Genomic DNA, 26,818 nt, shown 5'->3' with positions numbered 1-26,818 from the left:
CCTCCAAACCTCCTTTCCCTAATGATGACTCCAGAAAGGGTCAAAATCTTTATGCCTTCTTCATTCTTTAATGTGGGTTCTCCTGATATCTTTCCTATACCCAGGAGATTTTATAACACCTACAAGGGAAAAAACAACTTTGGATTCTGGAAACAAAGATTATATTCCAACTCTGAGTCTTCTTTACCCAGCTGCTTGAAGGGGCTCACACTATCATCCAGCTACCAAATCAAGATGCTTTAATGTCACTCTGGCTTCAAATTTGATCTGGAGGCTGATCCCTTAAGAGAACTCTTATCCCAAGTTCTCTATTATCCTGCCACTGATCACAACCTTATGTGAGACCAAAGAAAATCCAATGGGAAATGAAATTAGGCATAGAGAAGGAAATGCAAGGAAGTTTATTTATAAGTTTCTTTATGAAGGTGATAATCTTCCAAGTGGGGCTGAGGAAATAAGAAATACAGTTAAAGAGTAAAAGAAAATACAGCTGAATAGAAGAATGAAATCTGATCACTGAGATATAATCTTGAATATCATATGAAATGTGGAATTCCTATTCCAGTCCTTTTTAAGAAAGTGGGTATTTAGAGTGGAAAAAAATTTAGAAATTCTATTCTAAGACAAATACCATATGATCTCATTTATATGTGGAACCTACAAGCAAAACAAATGAATAAACAAACAAAAACCAGAATCAGACCTATAAGTACAGAGAACAAATTGATGGTTGCCTGAAGGGAGAGGGTAGGGGTATGGGCAAAATGGGTGAAGGGGTGAAGGTTTCACGTTATGGAATGAATAAGTCATGAGAATAAAAGTACAGCATAGGGAATATAATCAATAACATTGTAATAATGTTGTATGGTAACAGATGGTAGCTACTCTTGTGAGCACTACATAACCTATAGACTTGTCAAATCACCACGTTGCACACCTGAAACTAATGTAACATTGTGTGTTGACTTCACTCATATGAAAAAATTTAAAGAAAAAGAAATTCTGGTCCCAGAAGAAAATTAATTTCTTTACATTGTCTCTATATGAGATGATAGATGTTAACTAAATCGATTGTGGTAATCAATTCACAATATATACAAATTGAACCATCATGCTGTATACCTTAAATTTACATAGTGATTATATATGTCAATTGTTTCACAATAAAACTGGAAAAAAGAGAAAAAATAACATATTGTATATATGAAGATGTCAATTTTATTTTTAAAACAAAAAAGTACACAATTAAAATCAATAATTAAAAATAAATAAATAGAAGCAATAAATACAACATATGGTAAAAATATATATATATTTTAAAGATTTTATTTATTTACCTGACAGACAGAGATCACAAGTAGGCAGAGAGGCAGGCAGAGAGAGGGGGGGAAGAAGACTCCCCACCGAGCAGAGAGCCTGATGCGGGGCTCGATCCCAGGACGCTGGGATCATGACCTGAGCTGAAGGCAGAGGCTTAACCCACTGAGCCACCCAGGCGCCCCTATGGTAAAAATATTTTAAAGCTATAACTAATTAAGAGAAACTATAAGTGGAAGAAGAAAGAATATGGGAAAAGAAAGACTTGGAAAAAGTCTTGAAGTATTTTGAATGAGAATGAGGAATACCCACTAATGACAATCTGCTACTTTCTAGGACGGCAGCCATCATAGTCACTCATATATCACATCCTGGAGTGTCTCTTTTGGCTCCTAGTATTTTTTCTTTTTTAAAGACTCATATGTTTATGTTTGAAACTAAGTATTATTTTCCCACTAGTATTTACATATTTATTTTACTTAGTTTTTAAATTTTTAAACATAATGCATAAAACTCATTATTATAGCCATTTATTTATTTATTTATGTTGTTTTTTTAGTTGTGTTATGTTAGTCACCATACATCATTAGTTTTTGATGTAGTGTTGCAAGATTCATTGTTTATGTGTAACACCCAGTGCTCCATGCAATACATGCCCTCCTTAATATCTACCACCAGGCTCACCCATCCCCCCACCCCACTCCCCTCTAAAACTCTCAGTTTCTCAGAGTCCACAGTCTCTCACGGTTCATCTCTCCCCATGATTTACCCCAATTATTTTTCCTTCCCTTCTCCTAATGTCCTCCATGTTATTTCTTATGTTCCACAAGTAAGTGAAACCATGTGATAATTGATTTTCTCTGCTTGACTTATTTCACTCAGCATAATCTCCTCCAGTCCAATCCATGTTGATGCAAATTTGGGTATTGATCCTTTCTGATGGTTGAGTAATTAATATTCCATTGTATATATGGCCCTCATCTTTATCCATTCATCTGTTGAAGAGCATCTCGGCTCTTTCCACAGTTTGACTATTGTGGACATTACTGTTATGAACTTTGGGGTGCATGTGGCCCTTCTTTTCACTGCATCTGTATCTTTGGGCTAAATACCCAGTAGTGCAATTGCTGGGTCATATGGTAGCTCTATTTTTAATTTTTTTGAGGAATCTCCACACTGTTTTCCAAAGTGGCTACACCAACTTGGATTCCCACCAACAGTTTAAGAGGGTTCCCCTTTGTCCACATCCTCTCCAACATTTGTTGTTTCTTGCTTTGTTAATTTTTGCCATTCTAACTGGTATAAGGTGGTATCTCGATGTGGTTTTGATTTGAATTTCCCTGATGGCTAATGATGAACAACATCCTCCCAGTGCCCCCTCCCCCAAAAACCAAGAAACAAAAAAATAGATAATTAAGTTAAAAAATGGGTATTTTAGCCATCTTAAAGTATACAATTAAGTGGTATTTATACCTTCACAATATTGTCCAAACATCATCAGCATGCAGTTCTAGATTATTACTCTGGAAGAAAACTCCATACTATTAATCAGTCACTACTCATTTTTTTTTTCTTTCCCCCAGCTCCTGGCAATCACTAATCTATTTTCTGTCTCTATGAATTTTCCTATTCTAGATATTTCATATATTTCATTCCATATGTCACAAAACATATGGGGTTTTTAGTATCTGGCTATTTTTTTTTTACTTAATATAGTATTTTTAGGGTTCATCCATGTTATAGAATGTACCAATACTTCATTCTTTTTTTTTAATTGACAATTTTTTTAAGAGCTGTGTTAGATTCATGTAAAATTGAGTGAAAAATCCAGAGCATTCCTATGTCCCTCCTCTCTCTCCCCATAATTTCCTATTAACACTTTGCATTGGTTTATTACATTTGTTACAACAGATGAACCAATAATGATGCATTATTTTCAAATACAATCTCTATATGGGGTCCACATTAGGGTTCATTTTTTGTGTTGTACATCCTGTTGGGTTTGACAAATGTTTTACTATTTTTGATACTTAATATACACTTTATAATTTTGAAGTCAAATTTATTAGTAGATATTCTGGCTTTGCCTTAAAATATGTTTTATTTTACTCTATTTTGACTTAATGCAATTAAAAATATTTTATTTAATAAACTCTGAAGGTTAGCTATCCCCCTCCTTTCTTTTTCTTCCTCCCTGATCAGTCTAATTTTTTGCTTGTTATTTTTATCTGCTTGTGCAGGCCTAATATATAATTTATAGGTTTTCCCTTAGAAGATCTCATAAAATGTATTTTTTACCAGTCAAATTCTTTCACGAAGTATTAAGAAACATGTTTTTCTTTAGCTCACCAAATTGGGGTTTAATTTATTTTCTCAGCTCCAATGCCAGTTTGAAAAACCATGGGGAAAGAGAATGATTGGTGGCTTGATTAAGACACCGCAATCACTGATGCAGTCGCTGTGGCTGATGGATGAGTGACTGGATTGCCCCATCAAGGATCCAGTTCCCTGTCACTCCTGATGTACTTGGAGCTGGTTGTAGTCATGCAAAGCATGGTGATTCTCAGAAGAGATGTATGGATTTGACAGATCTCAGTTTAAGGGAAAGGACCAAAGGAAATCAGAAACCAAATTTTTTATCCCCTCTGCAGGACTTTTTCCTTATTGTCAGTAGACTTTAAGTTCCATTAGGGCAGTGATGTTTTTCCTTTTTTTGTGTGTCCTCACAAAGTAGAAAAGTGTCATATATTAGGAATATTATGAAGTAGAGGAATAGATTCATAAATAGGATATTTAATATCTTATCTGTAGAATACACTGTGCTGGGCTGTAGAGATAAAATGCTTAGTAAGGCATATTTCCTGCCTTAAGATAGTTCTTTATTCTAGTAAAGTCTCTTTGTTTTTTGAATGTCTTATCATTCCCTCATAAAGTCTACTCAGAATGGGATTGCCAGAACAGTCTGGCGATAAATATTTAACTGATGGTGTCAGATGGTGAATTCAAGGTCACTACTTTGTCAGGAACTGTGGGCTACTTGGAGACCCTTCATTGCTTGTGGATTTGCTCAACCTTAGAGATGAAGATATGATGTATGATATTATCCCTGACATTTTTACAACTGTGATTCCAATAGAACATCACCGTTCACATTTTCTTTCATTGCCCACCTCTAGCCTTTGATCCTGAATCTCTAAGTTTAAAAGGACAAACTCCATTAAAATAAGTGGAGGAGCAGCAGCAGCTTGCTGGCTCAGTTGGTGGAGCATGCGGCTCTTGATCTCTTGAGTCCTGACTTCAAGCCAATACTCAGCATTGAGCTTACTTAAAACAACAACAACGTTTGAAAGCCAGAGAGCCGCCCCCAGGTCACCTGTTGATCAGCCTGCCTGACTAGCATTTGTCATAGTAGCTGTCATGGGAGTGCAGGGGAGACCATCTCCCTGGAGTTGGATTCACTTTCCCCAAGTGTGGTCAGACCTACAAGGTGCGCTATCTGGGGATACTTGAAGATGGAAAGAAACTTGATTATCTCAGGGACTTCTGAGAAGAAGGGGTTGTCCACAAGAATATGGATCAGAGAGCCAAACTGACTATCTCTCCAGACTACATTTTTGGTGTGGTGCCACTGGGCATCCAGTCATCATCCAAATGCCACTCTCCTCTTTGACTCAGAGCTTCTGAAACTGGAATAACAAGAATGGCCTCCTCCCTGAGCTCCCCATTCTTAGGTGTGTCATGGAAGGATCTGGTACGTCCAGATGCACATGTGAATCCTATGGCACTTTTCCTGACTTTCCACTATACTCTTTGTATAAACATGACCCACGAATGTGTTCTGGAACTCAACTTTGCTCTTTCCTTCTCTCCTTCTATGTGTTTTGGCTTAAATTATATGCCATAAATCTCAAGTTACTCATTTTATTTTGTTTTTGTTTTGGGGTGAAGGTTCAGTTTCAGTCTTTTGGATCTAGATTTCTAGATTCAAATCCATCTAATACTTAAGTATTAGTAAAGTATAAATAGCACAAGTAATGGGTTAACTTTATTTTTAAAAATTTTTTAAAGATTTTATTTATTTACTTGAGAGAGAGAGTGCACACACAAACAGTGAGAAGGGGCAGAGAGAGAGGGAGAAGCAGACTCACCTCTTAGGAGGGAGCCTGATGTAGATGGGGCTTGATCCCAGGACCCTGAGATCATGACCTGAACCTAAGGCAGACACTTTACCGACTGAGCCACCCAGGTGCCCCATGGTTTGATTAGTGTGGGAGGGAATGCAACAATCTTTATTTTGTTATTATTTTTTTGGATGAAATTTTCATCTATTACAAATTAAACATTTTTGCTGTTGCACTGAAAGCTATAGCAGATTTGAGGTTCTGTTGAGGGCTGAATTACTCTTCAAGTTGAGAGATGTCCTTGGGTCATATTAAAAGCCCTACCTGAAACTGAAGTGGGGAGAAGAAGAACCTCTGCATCCACTGCCCAGCCCTAGCCTCACCTTAAACTCTCTGCCTAATGAAAGCAGATTATTCTCACTGTGATGTCAGACACTACAGGTATCTGTCCCCAGACCAGCAGTGATTGCTGAAGACTTCTTTGTGGCCTAGTTTTATTATTATTAATTATTATTATTATTATTATTGTTTTCCATCCTGTCATTTTTCTAATGGATATTCAGGACTTTTATAATCTCATAGCTATCCAAGTTCTACTTCCCAAGTTTTAGGAACTTAATCAAAAGCTTAAATTGAACATGCTGTTCATAGACACTCAATGAAAAGTCCAGCCATCATGACAAACTCTAGGGTATTGTCTTGAGGAAATGATGCTGGTCATCACAGCTTCAGCATCACCTGGTTTTGACGTTCAGCTCCTCATGCTGAGCTCAGTTTCCTGGCTTTTCCTCCCTCTCCCACCCCTCTGCTGTCCTGTATAGTGAATTGGTGAGAGAAAATTATTGCTGTGTACCCCACCTCCACCACCTCACACTACATAAGGATTTTGAGTTTTATGATTGCAATAAAAGTGCTTTATGCTGACTTTTCTAAAAAAAATGAGTGGAGAAGTGACAGCGGAAGGAATCCCATTGTAGAACAAAATATGAATTTAGTTTCTTCAGGTGAGGTACTTAAAAACTCATTTGGAAATCTCATGCTGATTGCTCTGAGTATATAAAAAAGTAACATATACCTAACTGAACCCATTATCCTTCCTGTTCTATATCATAGTTCCAATCCCCTTTGTTCCTATTTTGTGGTTATCTCCATGTAAAGGGTTCTCATGTCCAGAAATCCCTTCTCATCTACCATGTCCATTTGATTATAGCTATTAACATTTGTCTACCATTCATTTACCTCTCTCCTCCCTTATTTTTTGTTTGCTTTTGATATAAGTATTCTCTTTACTGTCAGTAATGTTAATATTCTGGGCTCTGGCTTCATTCTTCCTGGTTCCAGTACTGGTTTTACCTCTTAGTGTGTCAGTGAAATTTTGCTAAGAAGATATATCTTCCAAGAGAGGTGGTTAATGGGACTTACGGTTTAAAAATTGGTTAATAGTGTGGAAAAATCTAAGTGGATTCTTCTATCTCCAGGAAGAGGGGGCTCATTTAACAGGAGAGACTCATATTTTATATCTTGAAGACATAAGCTTATTGAAGCCTTAGTTGCACTAAAGGCAAAGAAACCCTCAATAGTGGTAAGAAGATGATCAGAACAGGAAAAAAAAATATATGCCAGTGTTAGCAGTGCCTTTCTCCATGAAGCCTCCAGATGTTTCTTCATTCTTATTTGAAAATTTTTCTCTGAAAGCGTAAAGTGCAACATCAATTCTTTTTTCATTCACATATTCACATATGACATAATTCAAGACTTGCTAACCAGTGAGAATTTGTTAAAAAAAAAAAGTGTGTGTGTGTGTGTGTGTCTTTCATCACAGAAGCGTTGGGCTCCTGCTCAAATGGTTTATAGCTCTACATCAGTCCTCCCCACTGCATGGCAAACTCCAGGTTTCAAGATCAGTGGACATGAACCTGAAGAAAGGGCAAGCCAAACTATTAACTTTCACGAGGATTGAACAAATTTGTGTATCTACAATAGTAGTAATACGCATTAAAGATCCACTCAACTGTGATTCTTCCCTTCAAACACCACCGCTCCTTCATATTTGATAACAAAAATAACAGGAAGAGAGATTTTTCTTTTTAATGTAGTTTTAAAAATATTTACTTCAATACACAGTACCAGAACGGAAGAGAGGCCATGCATTTTTTTGGAATTTTCTTATGACAAATTGTTGCTGCTCAAAAAGACACGTATTTCCCCAAAAATAACACAAGAGGAAATTCCCCCAGATATTTTTCAGTAGTCCCATTTCTCTTTCTGCCTTTGCCTCTCTGAAAGGGGCTGAAATCACACCTAGTGAAGCTGACCTATTCTCCACACAAGAACAGCTTTCTTGAAGAACATACCAATAAGAAGCCTGAGCAAGAGCAGCAGAGGTGCTGACACTTCACTTCTTATGCAGGTAATAGACGGTTAGCTTCTTGGGGGACACCCATGTCACCACTCCTTAAATGAGTTACAGAGGTATTTGGAGAAGAATCAGGGCAATTTTCAGTGTCATCTGAAGTTGAGCAGATGGTCATAGATATGCCAGCACCCTGAAGGCTAAAATAAGGATGCAGGGTATTACGTAAGGTGACTCCAATAAAAGAAAAGATGTGAGACCCATCAAGCATGTTGTAAAATGACAAATCTCCGTCTTCCTGGTCCAAGAAAACACCTATCCTTTGATGTTGCTGTCTCAGCGACAGTGACTCTGAGGAGATGGGAACCTTGAATTCTCCTTCCTTGTATGCTAACACCCAGAAACCCTTCTCTGGAATTTCTACAAACCACCCCTTTCTTGTTACTGAATTTAAACAAACACCCACAGCCCATTTAGTTTCAGGTACAGCTTCTGTCCCAATATTGACTTCTACCTCCCAGTAATATCTCCCTGTTTCAAAGGAATTCTGGCCCAGAACACTGAAGACAGCTTCAGATTCCTCTTGTCCTTGGTATACTGAGGCATCACCGTCCTGAGGAACATTTCCCGTTAAAGAAACTTGTTTTCTATTCTCAGATATGATGAGACTTTTATGAGCATTGTCTTGATCCAGAGTAACAGCAACTGCAGGTATAGGGGGGAAATAGGTCATTCCACAGTGAAGACCAATTGGCCTTAGGAAAAATGCAAATATAGGGAAAAGAGAATGAAGGAAAATAAGAGGGAGAGCCACAGAAGAGGAGGTAAGACAATTTATGGTTTGTTCTGTGTCCTTCCTCAGGAGATATGTGTATATATCATAGAAAGCCAAGGCTGGATGACCTTGAGTAACCATTTGTTCCAGATGGGTTGAAACTATCTAACTGAGAGGGCTGTCTGCCTGGTTTGAAGATCCCCAGAGACAGGTATTTCAAGATGGGGTCCCTCTAGCTGCTCTCTAATGCTTGACATAGTAAGAAAGCCCTCTCAGAGTCCAATCACAGTGTATCTACTTTCATTAAGCTTCTTTGGTATCATTTTCATTTGATATAATTTATTACGTAATTATTAAGTCACCTACTTCTCATGTATTTTTATTAGATTTCTAATGGTTGAAATTGTAGACTCTGTAGTCAGACAGTTATGAATTTTTAGAATTAATTTATCCTTAGTAAGTGTGATCTTGAAGCTACTTTGCTTCTCTTGTCCTTAATTTACCTTCATAATAATATATGCAATTATGATACTTCAGCATAGGACTGTTGTGAGAAATAAACAAGATAATGTGTAGAGAACTTACAACTATGTCTTGCCCATAATGAACACTTGGTAAATTCTTTAAGCTTCCAATAGTTATAGTAACACTAATACCAGTAGTAATAGCAGCAATAGTACTAATATCTGCAGTAATTAATTTGTTTCTTCTCAAATAAAATATCTTCAACAGTTAGATTTTTTTCTCATAAGAATTTGTATGTGGGCATAGTAGAATGTACTTTAGTTTTTGGAGAATTAAATTGACTAGGAAATATTCATGGATGCAGGGATATTCAGAGTAAACCAGCATGCACTAGAAACTGATAATCAACTAATAATTCTGGAAAGATTCTAAGATGGTTTTCCACTTACACTGAGATACAACAAGCTCCTCTGCTTCAGGCCAGTGTAACAGACTTCCTTCTGACCAAGTTGCTCTTGCACTGTTATTCCCATGAATAAATCTACCATATCACTTAAGTCTCAGATTAAAAATCAGTTCCTAGGGGAAATTCCTTAAATATACCATTTTTTTTCTCATGGAAATTTATTATTCCTTCATAAACTTCATCACAATTTGTACATGTACTTCTCCATGAAGTCAGAGATCAGATCTGCTTTATTTATTTGGCATTGAATAACTAGTTCTATAAATTAATGCTGGATGAATGAATGATATCAGAAAAGTAAGAAATCTGTTCACAGTTCAGCATGAGATTGAGACTGAACTGAAAGTCATGAAATGAATAACCAACCAGGTTTTACTGGGAGTTTATATAAATGTAAGAGTTTCTCAAATATTTGTGTAAGAGATTATGTGGGATAAAATAATAAAGTCGCTCACCTGCTTTGAATTGTTCCTTTCTCCAGTCTAAAAAGAAAAAAAAAATCATATGGGAAAATACATAAAGAACATGTCTTCTCAACCAGTGGGATGCTTAACCCTTATTCCTTTATTCTTTTGGACTCCCACATTCAAAATAAAATTTCTGGAATATACCACATCTCTGAAAAATGCTCTTGAAATGCCTCATGAAATTTTGGGGTACCTGAAGTCTCAGGACAACATGAGTTACTCACCAGCATACAATTTTGCTTTTCTCCAGTCTGAAATAAAACAAAAGAATTAGATTTTCCCATTCACAAGACCTTCACTCCAGAGTGTTAAATTGCTGCAACCATGTGAAATTCGTGTGAAATCAACCACATGAAGTTTTATGATAGTGCTATATTTCTGTGTTCATCACTTCAATGACAATTCTAGGGTATTTGCCTTCTTTGATCTCCTCTTTTATTTCTCATATTTCCCACATCCCACTAACATATTGTGATAAAATATGAGGTTCTGATTTTTTTTTGGGAGAGGAGAAGTGTACTCTAAAGCCTAAAATTTCATGTGCTGCCTGATGACTTTGAGCTTCAAAGGTCTCTAAATACCTGTAAGCACCCCTGCTCTCACCAGATATGCCTCCACCCAGTAGAAGAAACTCCACATTCAACTAATTTTCCTACCAGTTGAGCCAGCTGAACCCCACCTGATCCTCAACCTAATGGCCTTCAGCTCCCTATCAGCCTGCAAAATTACTCAAAAAAAGCCAATCACATACTTCCATAGAAACCAGTAGCACCTCATCTTATGGTTACTAAAAAGCTTGCCTCCCTCAGCCCCTGTTGGTTCACTCTGTTCCCAAGTGCAACATGTGATCTTGCATGGCTTATGTTGTCCTCCTTCCCCAGCATGTCAGTATAGGTGATTAATAAACTGCTGTCAAGCTCATATGTCCAGTGGTGGGTGTCATGTGTCTAAATATCTTATCCTATTTAGGGTGGAGAAGCCCTCCCTCACTAATAAAGTGAACAGGAGATGATCAGAACAGAGGGATAGACAAGATGCTTGGTCCAACTATAACATTGATATTACTCACCCTGTTGATATAACTGCTTCCTTCTGTCTGAAATGGAACAACAACCTGTGAGATGCAAAGCACATAGCATGGAGGAAGGACTCTATTTCATCTATTACAACAAAGAAAAATGGAACACTTACCAAGCTCTTTCTTAAGCAACTCTAAAAAGGAAAGAAAACAAGTCTAAGATTTATTTTCTAGACTATATTACCTAAGCCCAGATCCTGAATGTACTTCCACATACCTAGATCAAGAAATTCACCCTGAGAATTACTACAACCATTTTTTCTAACTCCATGTTTATACCAATGAATTTTCTCTCTCCATTGGACTCTATTATATTTTTCTCATAAAGGCCCTTGACTCCATGTTTTACTGGAGTTTGTGAGGTTCTAACTAAATGCACTCATGTCTCTCTGTTCCAACAGATTCCATCCATATGCTCATCTAGAAGCCCGTAAGTTCACAGATTCCACCCAGCTTGATTCACAGTTTTACCTTTGGCTTCACTTTCTTTCTCTTTTTCCTTCTGAACTTCCTGTACTCTTTTCTTCTCCTGTCGTTCTTTCCAGGCCAAAAACACAACAGCACTGAGGAAAATCCCAAGTAAGAGCAAAGTCCCAGCAAATGCTCCCTTCCAAGGAGAGGTCCTAGGGAAGAAAGATTCTGATACAGAAACCCCCAAAACCTGATTAAAAACATTACCAAGCAATCCTATCCCATCCCAATTCCTAAATATCCCCTCCTCACAACTATCCTGTCCCCCAAATGACCAACACTGACCTGGAATAGAAATGGTTTCCACCTGCTCTTGTCCAAAGAAGGGGTTCTTCATGGAACAGGACACTTCTGTCTTTGAACTGTCTTTCACAATGAGAGATGCCTCTATTTGAAACAACCCATCATCGTCTTGGTTCTCATCCTCAGAGAGAGATGGTATCTTCTCTCCTCTTGCATCTGTCCATTGTATCTCAGGTTGGGGAAACCACCCCTTGCCTGTGCATGTCAGCCTTATTCCTTTATCTTCTGGACCCACCATAAAAACACGAGGACCAGAACCCAGGCCTGGAGAGGAGAAAGTCATTTGAGACCTAGACGTCTTTGATCCAGAGTCCTTAATTTTACACAATAACACCAATGTGGGGACATGGACGAAGCACCATCATTCTTGGTGGGAAGAGAGGGTAGGGTTTCTTTTCTTCTCTCATGAAAAAATGGGTAATTGTGGCTAAATCTCAAGAAATTTGAAGCTGATACTAGGACTACTGATGCCCACCACATCTGCTCTACCCAGGGATATTTGCAATTGGTGACAGAAGGAAAAGAGCAGAGTAAATTTTACAAATGTTAAGTTCTTTCAGAAAAACACCAGGGGTGCCTGGGTGGCTCAGTGGGTTAAAGCCTCTGCCTTCGGCTCAGGTCATGATCCCGGGGTTCTGGGATCCAGCCCCTCATCAGACTCTCTGCTCAGCAGGGAGCCTGCTTCCTCATTTCTCTCTGCCTGCTTCTCTGCCTACTTGTGATCTCTGTCTGTCACATAAATAAGTAAAATCTTAAAAAGAAAAGAAAAAGAAAAACACCAATACTTCTATATCTATCCTATATCTATCTGTTTCACTTATTGAAGTCTTAAGGAAGGCTATCTTTGATTAAATTGAGTCTTCCTGTAGTGACTTCTTTAAACAATATCATTTTGTAATGTTTCCAAATTTTCTTTCTTCCGCTGAGTGGAAAATATCTAAAAGATGAAGGTTGCCTTATTCCATGAAGGAGTTGATCTATTTTTACTTTTTTTAACTTTTCCACTCTCATTTATTTCTTTTCTCTCTACCACCTCTCCTCTTTAACTTTGCACATGGGCCCACTAGGGGATCCATGTCACCAGCACTTATATTAAAACATTACTTACCAGAATGTTAGAAAAATCCATTGTCTCTTTGAGAATAATGGCTCTCCTGGCTTCTAAGGCTATATATTATTTTATCCTTTTAAAATTTAATATTCATGGTATGGATCCTCTTACACCTAGCTCAGTCCTACTCTGATTCCTCAGATATAGGAAATATATTAGAAACCTCAGAGAGCTTATCTTTTTTGGCTAAAAATAATGCAGCTAATAATTTTTATTACCAAATCCTGACCTGCCTGGGAGGGCCACACTTCTAAAAAACAGGAAGCAATCTGAAAGACAATTTTCAGAATTGTTTGAGGGAGCTGCCAACTGTCCTGAACAAAGGAAATTAATAGAAGTGAGTAAAACTGGTCATAAGCAAAACAGACCCAACTATAGAGCACAAACTGATAGTTACCAGAGGCTGTGTGTGTTGGGGGGTGGGGTGGGATGGTGAAATAGATGAAGATTACCATGATGCACACTGAATAATGTATAGAATTGTTGAATCACAATATTGTACACCTGAAACTAATATAACAATGTATGTTAACTACACTTGAATTAAAATAAAAAGCTTAATAAAAAAAGAAGTTAAGAGGAAATAGAAAACAGAAGACATCAAAGAGGAAAAAAAGAAACTGGTCATGAGCAAAATGCAACAGTCAAGGCCTAAGAAGAAAATACTAACAGACAAAAATAGATCTGTGTCTCCTGGAAGAATATAACCAATGAAGCTCTAAGCTGAAATAAGCAAAAACTATACCTATGTTGAGAAAGAGGAACAGGACACCTGGGTGGCTCAGTCAGTGTCAGCCTTCCACTCAGATCATAATCCCAGGGTCCCGGGATCAAGTCCCACATTAGACTCCTTGCCCAATGGGGATCCTGATTCTTCCTCTGCCTACTGCTGCCTGTGTTTGTGGTCTCTCTCTCTCTGACAAATGAATAAATAATTCTTCAAAAAAGGAGAGAGAGAGAGAGAAAGGAGAACAGAAAGGAATGCCCATTCCTGAGCATAGAAGCAGCTGTACTAGGTGGCAAAGTTTAACTAACAGAAGATAAGTGTAGACATATAATCAATCAAGTGCTTCTAAAGATTGGATTTATGTACATCAGCCAATGAACAGATATAGGAAAGGTACTGAAAAAAAAGGACATGATTTACGTGAGGTTAGTTTTGGAACTGAAAAACTTTGACTTCCTACTTAGAAGATACTACAGGTGGTGGGTATTAGAGAGGGCACGGATTGCATGGAGCACTGGGTGTGGTACAAAAACAATGAATACTGTTATGTTGAAAATAAAAAAAATGATTAAAAAAATAAAAGCTATACAAATTCCTTAGTTTCACTTCTAAAAAACTAAAAAGATACTAGAGTGGTGGGTATTAAGGAGGGCACATATTGCATGGAGCACTGGGTGTGGTGCATAAACAATGAATCTTGAAACACTGAAAAAATAAATTAAAAAAAGGGGATACTAGAGTGGGATCACAGTAACAAGGCTCAGAGGAGTTTGTCACTCTTTCCTCAAGACCTAATGGATTTGGATTCTTCATATTAAAGTGATACATAAAGAAGATGGATAAAATAAGTCTACAGATATCTTGTTGGAAAAATAAAATAAGAAGTATTAATTTAAGATAGGCCTAACACATGCAAAAATGAATAAAAACATTACAATTAAGAAATTTGGGCAGAGAATAAGGTTTAGAAATAGAAACACTATGATATTGTTATTATAAGTGCAAAGTATTTATAATTTGCCCTGGTGTTATGAGTTTATGGAAAATATGCATTTGTAAATTGGTACAGATTTTCTACATCATTTGCTAATAGAATAGAAATAAGTGATATAATTAGGAACAAATATTTTAAGCCTTCTATAAACTCTAATACCAAAATAATACTCATATAGATTAAAAATATAAATGTAAAAAGCAAAGCAATAAAACAGAGATAGGAATGAACTACAATCATATGCATTTAACCACATAAAAAAACTCACAAAAACAAAAAACAAGCAAAATAAAAACAGACAAAAGAGTCCAACCACATATGTGAAATTCATAAACATACAAAAAGTAATCTGTGAGATTAGAAATTGTAATAGTGATTACTCCTGAGAAAATCATAACTGAAAAGGAAAAAAAAATGGATTTTCTTGGATTCTAATTAAGCTCTGTTTCTTGATTTGAGTGCTGATTTCTCAGGTGTATTCACTTTGTGAATAGTCATTATGTGGCATTTAAAATCGGTAGTAAATTCTCTGTGTATGTTATATTTCAATATATTTTACAGAAAAGATATTAGGAGGAAGGAAGGTGAATTTTTTTTGATGTTGGTATAAAGGTGTACATCTAAGAGCACTAAAAAACTAAAAAGACATAGATAATGTTGACAGATCAGATTATGTAATACTTCTGAATTTCTATAATCATGATCATGATCATGAAATCACGATCACATGATTTCACTTATATGTAGAATCTAAAAACAAAACAAATGAACAAACAAACAAAACACCAAAAACAAATTCATAAATACAGGAAACAAGCTGGCAGTTACCAGAGGGGAAGGGAGTGTGGGATGGAAGAAATAAGTAAAGGAGATTAAGAGGTACAAACTTCCACTGGAAAGAAGATAGCAGAGGAATAGGAGGACCCTAGGCTCACCTCATCCCATGAACACAATTATATAACTATCAAATCACCCTAAATGTCCCCCAAATTGACCTGAAGATGTATGGAACAAACTCCATAACTAAAGGGAGAGAAGAGCCACATAGAAAAATGTAGGAGGTGGGAGATGTGGTTTAGGGGAGAAAGGGATTATGGGTGCTATGACGGGAAGGGAGCCATAGTTAGGGAGAATGGCAAGAGAGAGGGAGGAGCACACAGGACAACACACAAGGAGAACATTTCTACAAAGCCATCAGCTTAGAAAACAAGAATGGCTGAATTTCATTAGTTCTTTCAATCCTATAAATTGAAAGTGACAGAATGGAGACTCATTTAACATGCAGTTGGATGTCAAAAGAAAGCCCAAGTAGCAATATTTACATGGGACAAACTAGACTTTAAAATAAAGACTATAACAAGAGATAAAGAAGAGCACTATATCATATTAAAAGGGAAAATCCAATCAGAAGGTCTAACAATTGTAAATATCTATGTACCCAAAGTGGGAGCACTCGAATATATAAGACAATAACCAACATGAAGGAACTAATTGATAATAGTAATAGTAGGGGACAGATCATTTAAACAGAAAATCAACAAGGAAACAACGGCTTTGATTGGTACACAGGTCCAGATGGACTTTACAGATATATTCAGAACATTCTATTCTGAAACAACAGAATAAACCTTCTTTTTAAGTGCATATGGAACATTCTTCAGAATAGATCACATATTAGGTCAGATCAGGTCTCAATGAGATTTTTCTGATCACAATGCTATGAAATATGAAGTAAATCACACACACACACACACACACACATACACACACACAAAGTCTGGAAAGACCACAAATCCATGGACGTTAAACAACATGTTACTAGCCAATGAATGGGTCAACCAAGAAATCAAATCAAAGAATAAAAACACACATGGAAACAAATGAAAATGAAAACACAGGGTTTAAAACCTGTGGGATACAGCAAAAGCTGTACTAAGAGGTAAGTGTATACCAATACTGGCCTACCTCGAGAAGCAAGAAAAATCTCAAATACTGGAAGAGATTATGCTGAGTGAAATAAGTCAAGCAGAGAGAGTCAATTATCATATGGTTTCACTTATTTGTGGAACATAACAAATAGCATGGAGGACATGGGGAGTTAGGAGAAGGGAGTTGGGGGAAATTGGAAGGGTAAGTGAACAATGAGAGACTATGGACTCTGAAAAACAATCTGAAGGGTTTGAAGAGGTGGGGGGGGGGGGGGAGGTTGGGGGAACCAGGTGGTGGGTATTAGAGAGGACACAGATTGCATGGAGCACTGGGTGTGGTACAAAAACAATGAATACTGTTATGTTGAAAATAAATTTAAAAAATGATTAAAAAAAATCTCAAACAACCTAACCATACACATTAAGGAATTAGATTAAAGAACAACAATTGAAACCTAAAGACAGTAAAAGGACGGCAATAATGAAGATTAGAGCAGGGGCGCCTGGGTGGCTCAGTGGGGTGAGCATCCAACTCTTGATTTTGGCTCTGATCATGATCTGAGGATCATGAGATCAAACCCTGCACTGGGAGTGGAGCCTGCTTCAGATCCTCTCTCCCCTTTCTCCATATCCTCACCAACACCTGTTGTTTCTTGTGTTGTTAATGTTAGCCCTCCTGACAGGTTTAAAATGGTATCTCATTGTGGTTTTGTTTTATGTATCCCTGATGATGGGTGACGTTGAGCATCCTTCAGTGTGTCTGTTGGCCCTCTGGATGTCTTCTTTGGAAAAGTGTCTATGTCTTCTGCCCATTTCATAACTGGATCTCTGTTTTTTGAGGGTTGAATTTGATAAGTTCTTTGTAGATTTTGGATACTAACCATTTATCAGATATCTTGTTTACAAATATCTTCTCCCATTCTGTAGGCTGCCTTTAGTTTTGTTGTTTGTTTCCTTTGCTGTGCAGAGGCTTTTTATCTTAATGAAGTTCCAATAGTTCATTTTTGTTTTTTTCCCTTCCTGTGGTGATGTGTCTAGTAAGAAGTTGCTATGGCCAAGGTGAAAGCAGTTTCTACTGTGTTCCCCTAGGATTTTCATGGTTTACTATCTCACATTTAGGTCTTTCATCCATTTTGTGTGAGAAAGTGTATGGTGTGAGAAAGTGGTCCAGTTTCATTCTTCTGCAGGTTGCTGTCCAGTTTTCCCAACACATTTTGTTGAATATACTGTCTTTTTCCCATTGGATTCTTTCCTACTTTGTCAAAGATTGGTTGACCATAGAGTTCTGGGTTCATTTCTGGGTCTTCTATTCTGTTCCAGTGATCTATGTGTCTAGTTTTACACCAGCACTATACTGTCTTGATGACTACAGCTTTGTAATAGATCTTAAAGTCTGGGATCATGATGCCTTCAGTTTTGTTTTGTTTTTCTTTCATATATTTTTATTACTGTGTTCAGTTAACCAACATATAGTATACCATTAATTTTTTATTCAGTGTTCAACAATTCATTAGTTGAGTATAACACCTAGTGCTCATTACTGCACATGCCCTTTTTAATACCCATCACCTCCTTACCCGATTCCCCCATCCCCCTCTCCTCTGTAACCCTCAGTTGTTTCCTGGAGTCCAGAGTCTCTCATAGTTTTTCTCCCCCTCTGATTTCTTCCTACTCAGTTTTTCCTCCTTTCCCCTGCAGTCCTCCATGCTATTCCTTATGTTCCACATATAAGTGAAACTATGATAATTATCTTTCTCTGCTTGACTTATTTCATTTAGAATGATCCCCTCCACATCCATCCATGTTGATACAAATGGTAGGTATTCGTTCTTTCTGTTGGCTGAGAAATATTCCATTTTTTATGTGAACCACTTCTTCATCCTTCATCTGTTAAAGGACACCTCACATCCTTCCACAATTTGGTTGTCATGGACATTGTTGGTATGAACACTGGGGTGCATGTGCTCCTTCTCTTCACTACATCTGTATCTTTGGGGTAAATACCCAGTAGTGCAATTGTAGGGTTGTAGAGTAGCTCTACTTTTAACATCTTGAGGAATCTCCATACTGTTTTACAGAGTGGTTGTACCAGCTTGCATTCCCACCAACAGTGTAAGAGGGTTCTCTTTTCTCCACAGCCTCACCAATATTTGCTGTTTCCTGTTTTGTTAATTTTTGCCATCCTAACTGGTATAAGGTGGAATCTCATTGTGGTTTTGATTTGTATTTTCCTAGTGGCTAATGATGTTGAATATTTTTTCATGTGTCTGTTAGCTATTTATGTCTTCCTTGGAGAAGTGTTATGTCTTCCTTGGAGAAGTTCATGTCTTCTGCCCATTCTTTAACTTATTTGTTTTTGGGTATTGAGTTTATAAATCTTGGACACCAGCCCTTTATCTGAATGTCATTTGCAAATATCTTCTCCCATTTCACGGGTTGCCTCTTAGTTTTATTGACTGTTTCCTTTGCTGTGTAGGTGCTTTTTATCTTGATGAAGTCCCCAAAGTTCATTTTTGCTTTTGTTTCCCCTGTCAATTGCTGTCCAATGTTCCTAGCACCATTTATTGAAGAGACTGTCTTTTTTTCATTGGATATTCTTTCCTGATTTGTTGAAGATTTGTTGACCTTGGAGTTGAATGGAGTTGAAGGTCCATTTCTGGGCTTTCTCTTCTGTTCCATTGATCTATGTACCTGTTTTTGTGCCAATACCAAGCTGTCTTGATGAGTACAGATTTGTAATGTAGCTTGAAGTCAGGCATTGTGATGCCTCCAGCTTTGGTTTTTCCCCAACATTCCCCTGCTATTCAGGATTTTTTCTGGTTCCATACAAATTTTAGGGTTATTTGTTCCAGTTCTGTGAAAAATTTTGATGGTATTTTGATACCATTTTGATGATGTTGAAAGTGTACATTGTTCTGGGCAGCATAGACATTTTCACATTCTTTATTCTTCTAATCCATGAGCATGGAATGTTTTTCCATCTCTTTGTGTCTTCTTCAATTTCTTTCATAATTATTCTGCAGTTTCTAGATTATAGATGCTTTACCTCTTTGGTTAGGTTTATTCCTAGGTCTCCTATGGTTTCTGGTGCTATTTTAAACAGAATTGATTCCTTAATTATTTTCCTTCAGTTACATTGTTAGTGTATAGAAATGTCCCCTGATTTCTATGCATTGATTATGTACACTGCCACATTGCTGAATCGCTGTGTGAGTTCTAGTAATTTTGAGGTGGAGTCTTTTGAATTTTCCACATAAATTATCACATCATCTGTGAAGACAGTTTGACTTCTTTGCCAATAGAATGCCTGTGTGTGTGTGTGTGTGTGTGTGTGTGTGTGTGTGTGTGATTGCTGAGGCCAGGACTTCTAATACTACATTGAATAATAATGGTAAGTGGACAGCCCTGTGCTCTTCCTAACTTTAAGGGAAAAGTTCTCATTTTTTTTTCCCATTGAGAATGATATTCACTGTGGGTTTTTCACAGATGGCTTTTATGATATTAACATACTAATATGTTAATACCTCACATTAACATATGAGGTATGTTTTCTCTATCCCTATACTTTGAAGAGTCTTAATCAGGAAAGGATGCTGTATTTTGTCAAATGCTTTTTTTCTGCATCAGTTGGGAGGATCATATGGTTCTTGTATTTTCTTTTATTAATGTGCTCTATTAGATTAATCTCAATCAAGTCAGATTGATTTCTGAATGCTGAACCACCCCTGTAGCCCAGAAATAAATCCCAGTTGGTCATGGTGCATAATACTTTTTATGTACTGTTGGATCTGATTGACTAGTATAACTTGGTGAGAATTTTTGTGTCCCTGTTCATCAGGGATATTGATCTGTACTTCTCTTTTTCCATGATTTCTTTGTCTGGTTCTGGGATCAGTTTAATGCTGGCCTCATACAATGAGTTTAAAAGTTTTCCTTGTATTTCTATTTTTGGGAAGTGTTTCAGAAGAATAGGTATTAATTCTTTAAATATTTGGTAGAATTTCCCTGAGAAGCCATCCAGCACAGGACTTTTATTTGTTTGGAGATTTTATATTACTGACTCAATTTCTTTGCTGGCTGTTGGTCTGTTCAAATTTTCTATTTCCTCCTGTTTCAGTTTGGTAGTTTGTAAGTTTCCAGGAAGTTGTCCATTTCTTCCAGATTGCCCATTTAGTTGCATATAATTTTTTGTAGTATCCTCTTATATTTGTTTGTATTTCTGTGGTATTGGTTGTGATCTCTCCTCTTTCATTCATGATTTTATCACTTTGGATCCTTTCTCTTTTCTTTTTGATAAGTCTGTATAGAGGTTTTTCAATTTTATTAAGTCTTTTGAAGAAGCACCTCTTAATTTCAGTTATCTGTTCTACTCTTTTTTCTTTTTGTTTGTGTCTACATCATTTATTTCTGATCTAATCTCTATTATTTCCTTTCTCTGCAGGCTTTAGGCTTTATTTCTGTTCCTTTTCTAGCTTCTCTAGGTGCAAGTTTAGATTTTGAACTTGAGAGTTTTTTGCTTCTTGATGTAGTCCTGTATTGTGATATACTTCCCTCTTAAGACTACCTTTCCTGCATCCCAAAGGTTTTGGACTGTCATGCTTTCATTTTCATTTGCTTCCATTCATTTTTTAAATTTCTTCTTTAATTTCCTGATTAACATATTTAATTTTAACACATTTAACAGGATGTTAAACACATTTAACATTTAATTTAATACATTTAACAGGATATTCTTTAATCTCTGTGTATTTGAGGTCCTTCTAAATCTTTTCTTGTGGTTGACTTTCAGTTTTGTAGTGTTGTGGTCTGAAAATATGCATGGCATAATCTTGATCTTTTTGTATTTGTTGATAGCTTATTTGTGACCCAGTATGTGATCTGTTCAGGAGAATGTTCTGTGTGCACTTGAGAAGAATGTATATTTTATTGCTTTAGGATGACCTGTTCTGAATATATCTGTTAAGTCCATCGGGTCCAGTGTGTCATTCAAATTCAAAGTCATTGTTTTCTTATCAATTTTCTGCTTAGATGATCTTTCCATTGCTATAAATGGGGTGTTCAAGTCCCCTACTATTATTGCATTATTATCAATGAATTTATTTATATTTTTTATTACTAGATTTATATATTTGGGTTCTCCTAAGTTGGGACATACATATTTACAATTGTTAGATCTTCTTGCTGGATAGACTCGGTTATGATATAATCCTCTTCTTCATCTCTTGTTACAGTCTTTGTTTTAAAATCTAGCTTGCCTGATATAAGTATGGGTACTCAGGCTTTCTTTTAATGTCCACCTTGTGGTTGATGGTTCTCCAATCCCCTCACTTTCAATCTGCAGGTGTCTTTAGTTCTAAAATGAGTCTCATGGAGTGCCCGTGTGGCTCAGTCACTAAGTGTCTGCCTTTGGCTCAGGCCATGATCCCAAGATCCTGAGATCAAGCCCTGAATAAGGCTACCTGCTCAGCAGGAAGCCTGCTTCTCCCTCTCCCACTCCCCCTGCTTGTGTTCCTTCTCTCACTGTGTCTCTCTCTGTCAAATAAATAAAATTTTTAAAAAATGAGTCTCATGTAGGGAGCATATAGATGGATCTTGTTTTTTTTATCCATTCTGATACCCTATGTCTTTTGATTGGCACACTGAGTCCATTTACATTCAGATGATTATTTAAAGATATGTATTTAGTGCCATTCTGTTACCTGTAGAATTAGTGTTTCTTGTGATGTTGTCTGGTCTTTTTTATTCTCTGTTGCTTTGTTTGTTTGTTTTTTATTTTTATTTTTTCTTCAGTCAGAGTCCCCCTTAAAATTTGCTGCAAGGGTAATTTAGTGGTCATGAACTTCTTTCATTTTTCTTTGTCTGGAAAACTTTTTATCTCTCCTTCTTTTCTGAATGACAGCCTTGCTGGATAAAGAATTCTTGGATGCATGTTTTTCCCATTCAGGACATGGAATATTTCCTTCTATTCTTTTCTGGCCTTCCATGTCTCTGTGGAGAGATCAGCTGCTAACCTCATCTGCCTTCCCTTCTAGTTTAAGAACCTATTCTCCCTTGCTGCTTTCAGAATCCTTTGTGTATTTTGTGAATTTGACTATGATATGTATTGTTGATCACCAGTTTTTGTTGAATTTAATGGGTGTTCTCTGTGCTTCTTGGATTTTAATGTCTGTGTCCTTCCTCAGATTAGGGAAGTTTTTAGCTATAATTTGTTTGAATAAACTTTCTGTGCCTTTATGTCTCTCTTCATCTTCCAGGACTCCTATGATACAAATACTATTATGCTTTACTGATTCCCTGTGTTCCCTAAGTCTACCTTTATAGTCCATTACCTTTCCTTCTCTCTTCTTTTCAGCTTCATTATTTTCCATAATTTTATCTTCTATATCACCTATTCAAACCTCTGCTCTATCCTTGTTTTTATGACCTCCATTTGTGTTTGCGTCTTGGTTATAGCATTTTTAATTTCAGCCTGACTAGATTTTAGTTCTTTTATCTCTGTAGTAAGGGATTCTCTAGTTTCTTCTATGCTTTTTTTGAGCCCAGCTGGTATCCTTATAATTGTTTTAAATTCTTGTTCAGACACCTTACTTATATCTGTATTAATTAAATCCCTGGTTGTGAGTTCTGCCACATGTTCTTTCTTTTGGGATGAAGTCCTCTCTCTCATTATTTTGTTCAGAAAAGAAAAGAAGAAAGAAAAAAGAACACCAACAACAAAAAACAAAAATCAAAGAGAAAGAAAACACACACACACCCCCCCACACACCGCCACCAACAACAAGAAAAACAAAAATAAAAAACAAGAAAACCAAATAAAAACAAAACTAGATCCCAGGTGTTTTTTGGTCTACTTGCTAAAAGAATCTTGATCCCAAAATAAATAATAATAATAATAATAATAATAATATAGAATACATTAGATTAGATAAATGTAAACTATATATATATTAAAATTAAAAAAATAAAAAAAATTGGAAAATGTAAGAAAATAAGTGAAAAAAATAATTTTAAAGTAAAGAATGAAAGTGAAACAAATTAGATCTTATTTCTCCTAGAGCTGAAACTTTGTAGCAGTCTGTGATCAATAAACTTGGTGTGACTAGTTATTTGTGCTGGTCTTCTGGGGGATGGACCAGCTGCATTGACTCTCAGGATAACTTGTTTTAGTAGAAATGCATTTCCAGGGTGGAAAAGGGTAGGGCTCGGTGTTCACAGCTCCAGCCTCCAATTAGTGGTGCTCTTTTGCCCCCTGAAGTCTTTCAGCACTGTTGGGCATATGAAAATGGCTGTAACCTGCCCTCTAGCCTCAGACCTGAAAGTTTGGACCCCTACTCTTCAGTGAACCATCAGAGAAGAGCAATCAATCACCCTATTTGTGTCCTCAGTTTCCCTAGGAACCCTGGATTCATCCTGCCTGCGTTTGAGCCTTTTTATCTCAGGTATGCCTCAGAGTTTGCAAACTCTAAATTTCAGAGACTGCCAGATGGGGACACACGTTGTTTCTCTAGGGGAGGTTTTCACTAGTCTTGCTGGCCTATCCCAGGAAAGTGGTCAGACAACAGCCTGGTGATTGCAGTTTATAGCAGAAATCTGGCACCAGGACCTGCTGCTCTCCACTGGATTCCCAGATCCTATGCCTGGGAACAGCACAGCATCATGATCTTGGTGCCATCCATTCTTCCTATGACCCAGGGAATCCTCAGACCATACTGTCCCTCCTGGGATTCTGCCCCTCTTCACCACGTGGGCACCTGTAAGCCAGTCAAGGCCCCTATGATAGCAGACCAAATAATGGAAGAAACCCAAGTATCCATCAACTGATAAGTGGATAAAGAAGTGGTATATATATAATGGAATATTATTCAGCCATTAAAAAAAATGAAATCTTGCCACTTACAATGACATGGGTGGACATAGAGAGTATACTGCTAAGCAAAATAAGTCAGAGAAAGAAAAATACCATATGATTTTACTCACATATGGAATTTAAGAAACAAAACAATGGAGCAAAGTAGGAAAAAAAGGAGAGAGAGAGAAAGAAATAGTCTTTTAATTATGGAACAACCTGATGGTTACCATAGGGGATAGGGGTAGGGAATGGCTAAGTGTATGTGTATATGGTATATATGGCATATATGGCATATATATATATATATATATATATATATATATATATGGAGCAGAAAATTACTTGACATTTTAATGTGTTGTTAACTGTGCTGAATTAACTATTGCTTGAGTTTTCCTCTAAACTTTCCCCTCTCTGATTCTGATTGTAATATTTCAGCTTCAGGAATATATGGCTTAAAGTAGGACTGCATGAATAAGACTCTTTAGCTACATTGTTGAATACACAAATTAGTAAGAGCAATTGTGTAATATAGGTGGGAAAAAGAATGTCAATGAAGGTAACCTTGATAGAGTGCTTGGGACGTTTCCCAAAACCTAACAAAGAGAGATCTTTAGGTGCTTCTTATAGTGTTGCATCAAAAGTCTTTAATAGGATCACTTGAATGGCTCAGTCAGTTAAGCATACGATTCTTGATTTCAGCTTAGGTCGTGGTCTCAGTTCATGAGATCAAGCTCCATGAGGAGTTCTGCATGGAGCTCTGTCCTCAGCAGAGAGTCTACTTGAGATTCTCTTTTTCCTTCTGCCCTCTCTTTCTAAGTAAATAAGTAAAATCTTTTTTTAAAAGTCTTTAATAATATCTGTGACTTAATCACTGGAGTCAAGGGGAGAGATGTAACAAAACCTGAGATGATGAGTATCTTAGCACTAACAAGGGAGGGCCCAAGACTGGAACTCTCTTCTGAATGCTTTGGGCCACATAGAACCTTTGTGTAATTACTACTCGAGGGAAAGAGGGACAGAAGCTCCAGTAAGAACTAAGACAAAACTTTATATTAGCATGATTGGCTGAGGGCTCAAAATTTCAATATTGTTTTTAAACGAGTTAATGTAAACATCTTAAAGATTAGTTTAGGAACAGAGATTAAGTTCTGCTATATAAATATATGTTATTATAATTACAAATTATATTATGTATTTTATTTTATTATCATATATAATTATTGATATCTTTATATAAATACATAAAAAAGAGATAAAGAACATAGAACAATCTGGTATTAATAGTTACTTGGGAGGAGAAAAATGAACATTGAAGGGCAAGGAAGGATTATCAATTTGTATTTTATATTGTTCTGAATTATTTGAGTTTGATACGATGAGTTATAATTTTATTATAATTAAAAATGAAACAGCACTGATGATGATAAAATTTACAGTGGTCAATTCAATATCCTATGGACCAACCTCAGTCCATCTCAGTTTTTCACACTAAGCCCTCTCTTCAGGATTTTTATTCCTCAAAAGCTACTCCTGCTTCACTTAGTCACTGCACATCGATTAATTTCTGGACTCAATCCTGTGATGACAAGTTTAATGCTCTGCAATACCAGTCCACCCTGTCACAATCCCCACAGTCACTTCCTCCAAACTGTGCATTCAAGACTCAACCACTGACATTCCCAGCTGAACCTCTGTCCATCATAGCAGCCAACTGGGATTCTGGTCTCTGCCAGTAATGGTACATTTTGGTAGTCATGATGCCTTCCTTCAAAATGTGTGAAAATACACATACCAGGGAAATAAATGATCTATTTGTATAGTAGATATTTATGGAAGTCATTAAATTTTAAAGTACAGCACAATATATGTATGAAAAGATTAAGAAAACTTCAGGTTAAATCCAGTGTCTAGGATGTTGACCAGCTCCAAGAATATCTGCCTTTTCATCTGTGTTCTGTTCATCATCCCCCCCACCCACCAAAATCAAATGCAGAAAACTTAGATTCCCGTAGAGTGATCTGTAGTCTCAGGTAATTACTCACCGATCACCTTCAGCTCCAAAGTGGCTTCTTCATAGTCACTGCCTTTCTGAAAAAAACACTTGTATATTCCATTGTCTGAGATCCGGAGACCATAGATTCTCACAGCGACTCTTCCCTCGGTGATGTAATCTTTCACCAACTCTGCTCTCCCTTTGAAATCTACCAGCTGTTCTCCCGCCTGCTCCATTCCATTCTTATACACATACACAGCCTCTGAGAACTGGGAGCGGAACCACCTCAGCTCCATGCTCTCCACATTCATGGCTGGGGACACACGGCAGGGCAGCACTGTGTCTGTACCCAGCATGGCAACAATTGGTTCTGATGGGCCAATGACCAAGAATGAAT

The 26,818-nt window shown here is 37.0% G+C and overlaps 1 protein-coding gene across 1 annotated transcript; it reads right to left on the bottom strand.

The window, feature by feature from the left end:
* Nucleotides 1-7,604: 7,604 nt before the first annotated feature.
* On the bottom strand, nt 7,605-26,818 carry LOC116862121 (butyrophilin subfamily 1 member A1-like). The gene is made up of 8 exons (XM_032849251.1): nt 26,471-26,818; nt 11,799-12,080; nt 11,514-11,681; nt 11,156-11,176; nt 11,034-11,060; nt 10,189-10,215; nt 9,953-9,979; nt 7,605-8,496 (listed from the first exon to the last, which is right to left on the bottom strand). The coding sequence occupies exons 1-8, from the start codon at nt 26,775-26,777 to the stop codon at nt 7,841-7,843; spliced, it is 1,515 nt and encodes a 504-aa protein (XP_032705142.1). The 5' UTR covers nt 26,778-26,818; the 3' UTR covers nt 7,605-7,840.

Source organism: Lontra canadensis, unplaced genomic scaffold (genome assembly GCF_010015895.1).
Source record: "Lontra canadensis isolate GAN:19392208 unplaced genomic scaffold, GSC_riverotter_1.0 scaffold222, whole genome shotgun sequence".
Classification (NCBI taxonomy): domain Eukaryota; kingdom Metazoa; phylum Chordata; class Mammalia; order Carnivora; family Mustelidae; genus Lontra; species Lontra canadensis.
Note: the sequence above shows the minus strand (reverse complement) of the source record. Positions and strands in the feature narration are given on the sequence as shown.

Excerpts from the sequence above, each read along its gene's own strand:
- LOC116862121 (XM_032849251.1), bottom strand. The coding sequence starts at position 26,777 with ATGCTGGGTACAGACACAGTGCTGCCCTGCCGTGTGTCCCCAGCCATG. Across the intron at positions 11,061-11,155 it reads GTTGCTTAAGAAAGAGCTTG|ACAGAAGGAAGCAGTTATAT; the intron begins GTAAGTGTTCCA and ends GTTCCATTTCAG. Across the intron at positions 9,980-10,188 it reads AAAAGCAAAATTGTATGCTG|ACTGGAGAAAGGAACAATTC; the intron begins GTGAGTAACTCA and ends TTTTCTTTTTAG.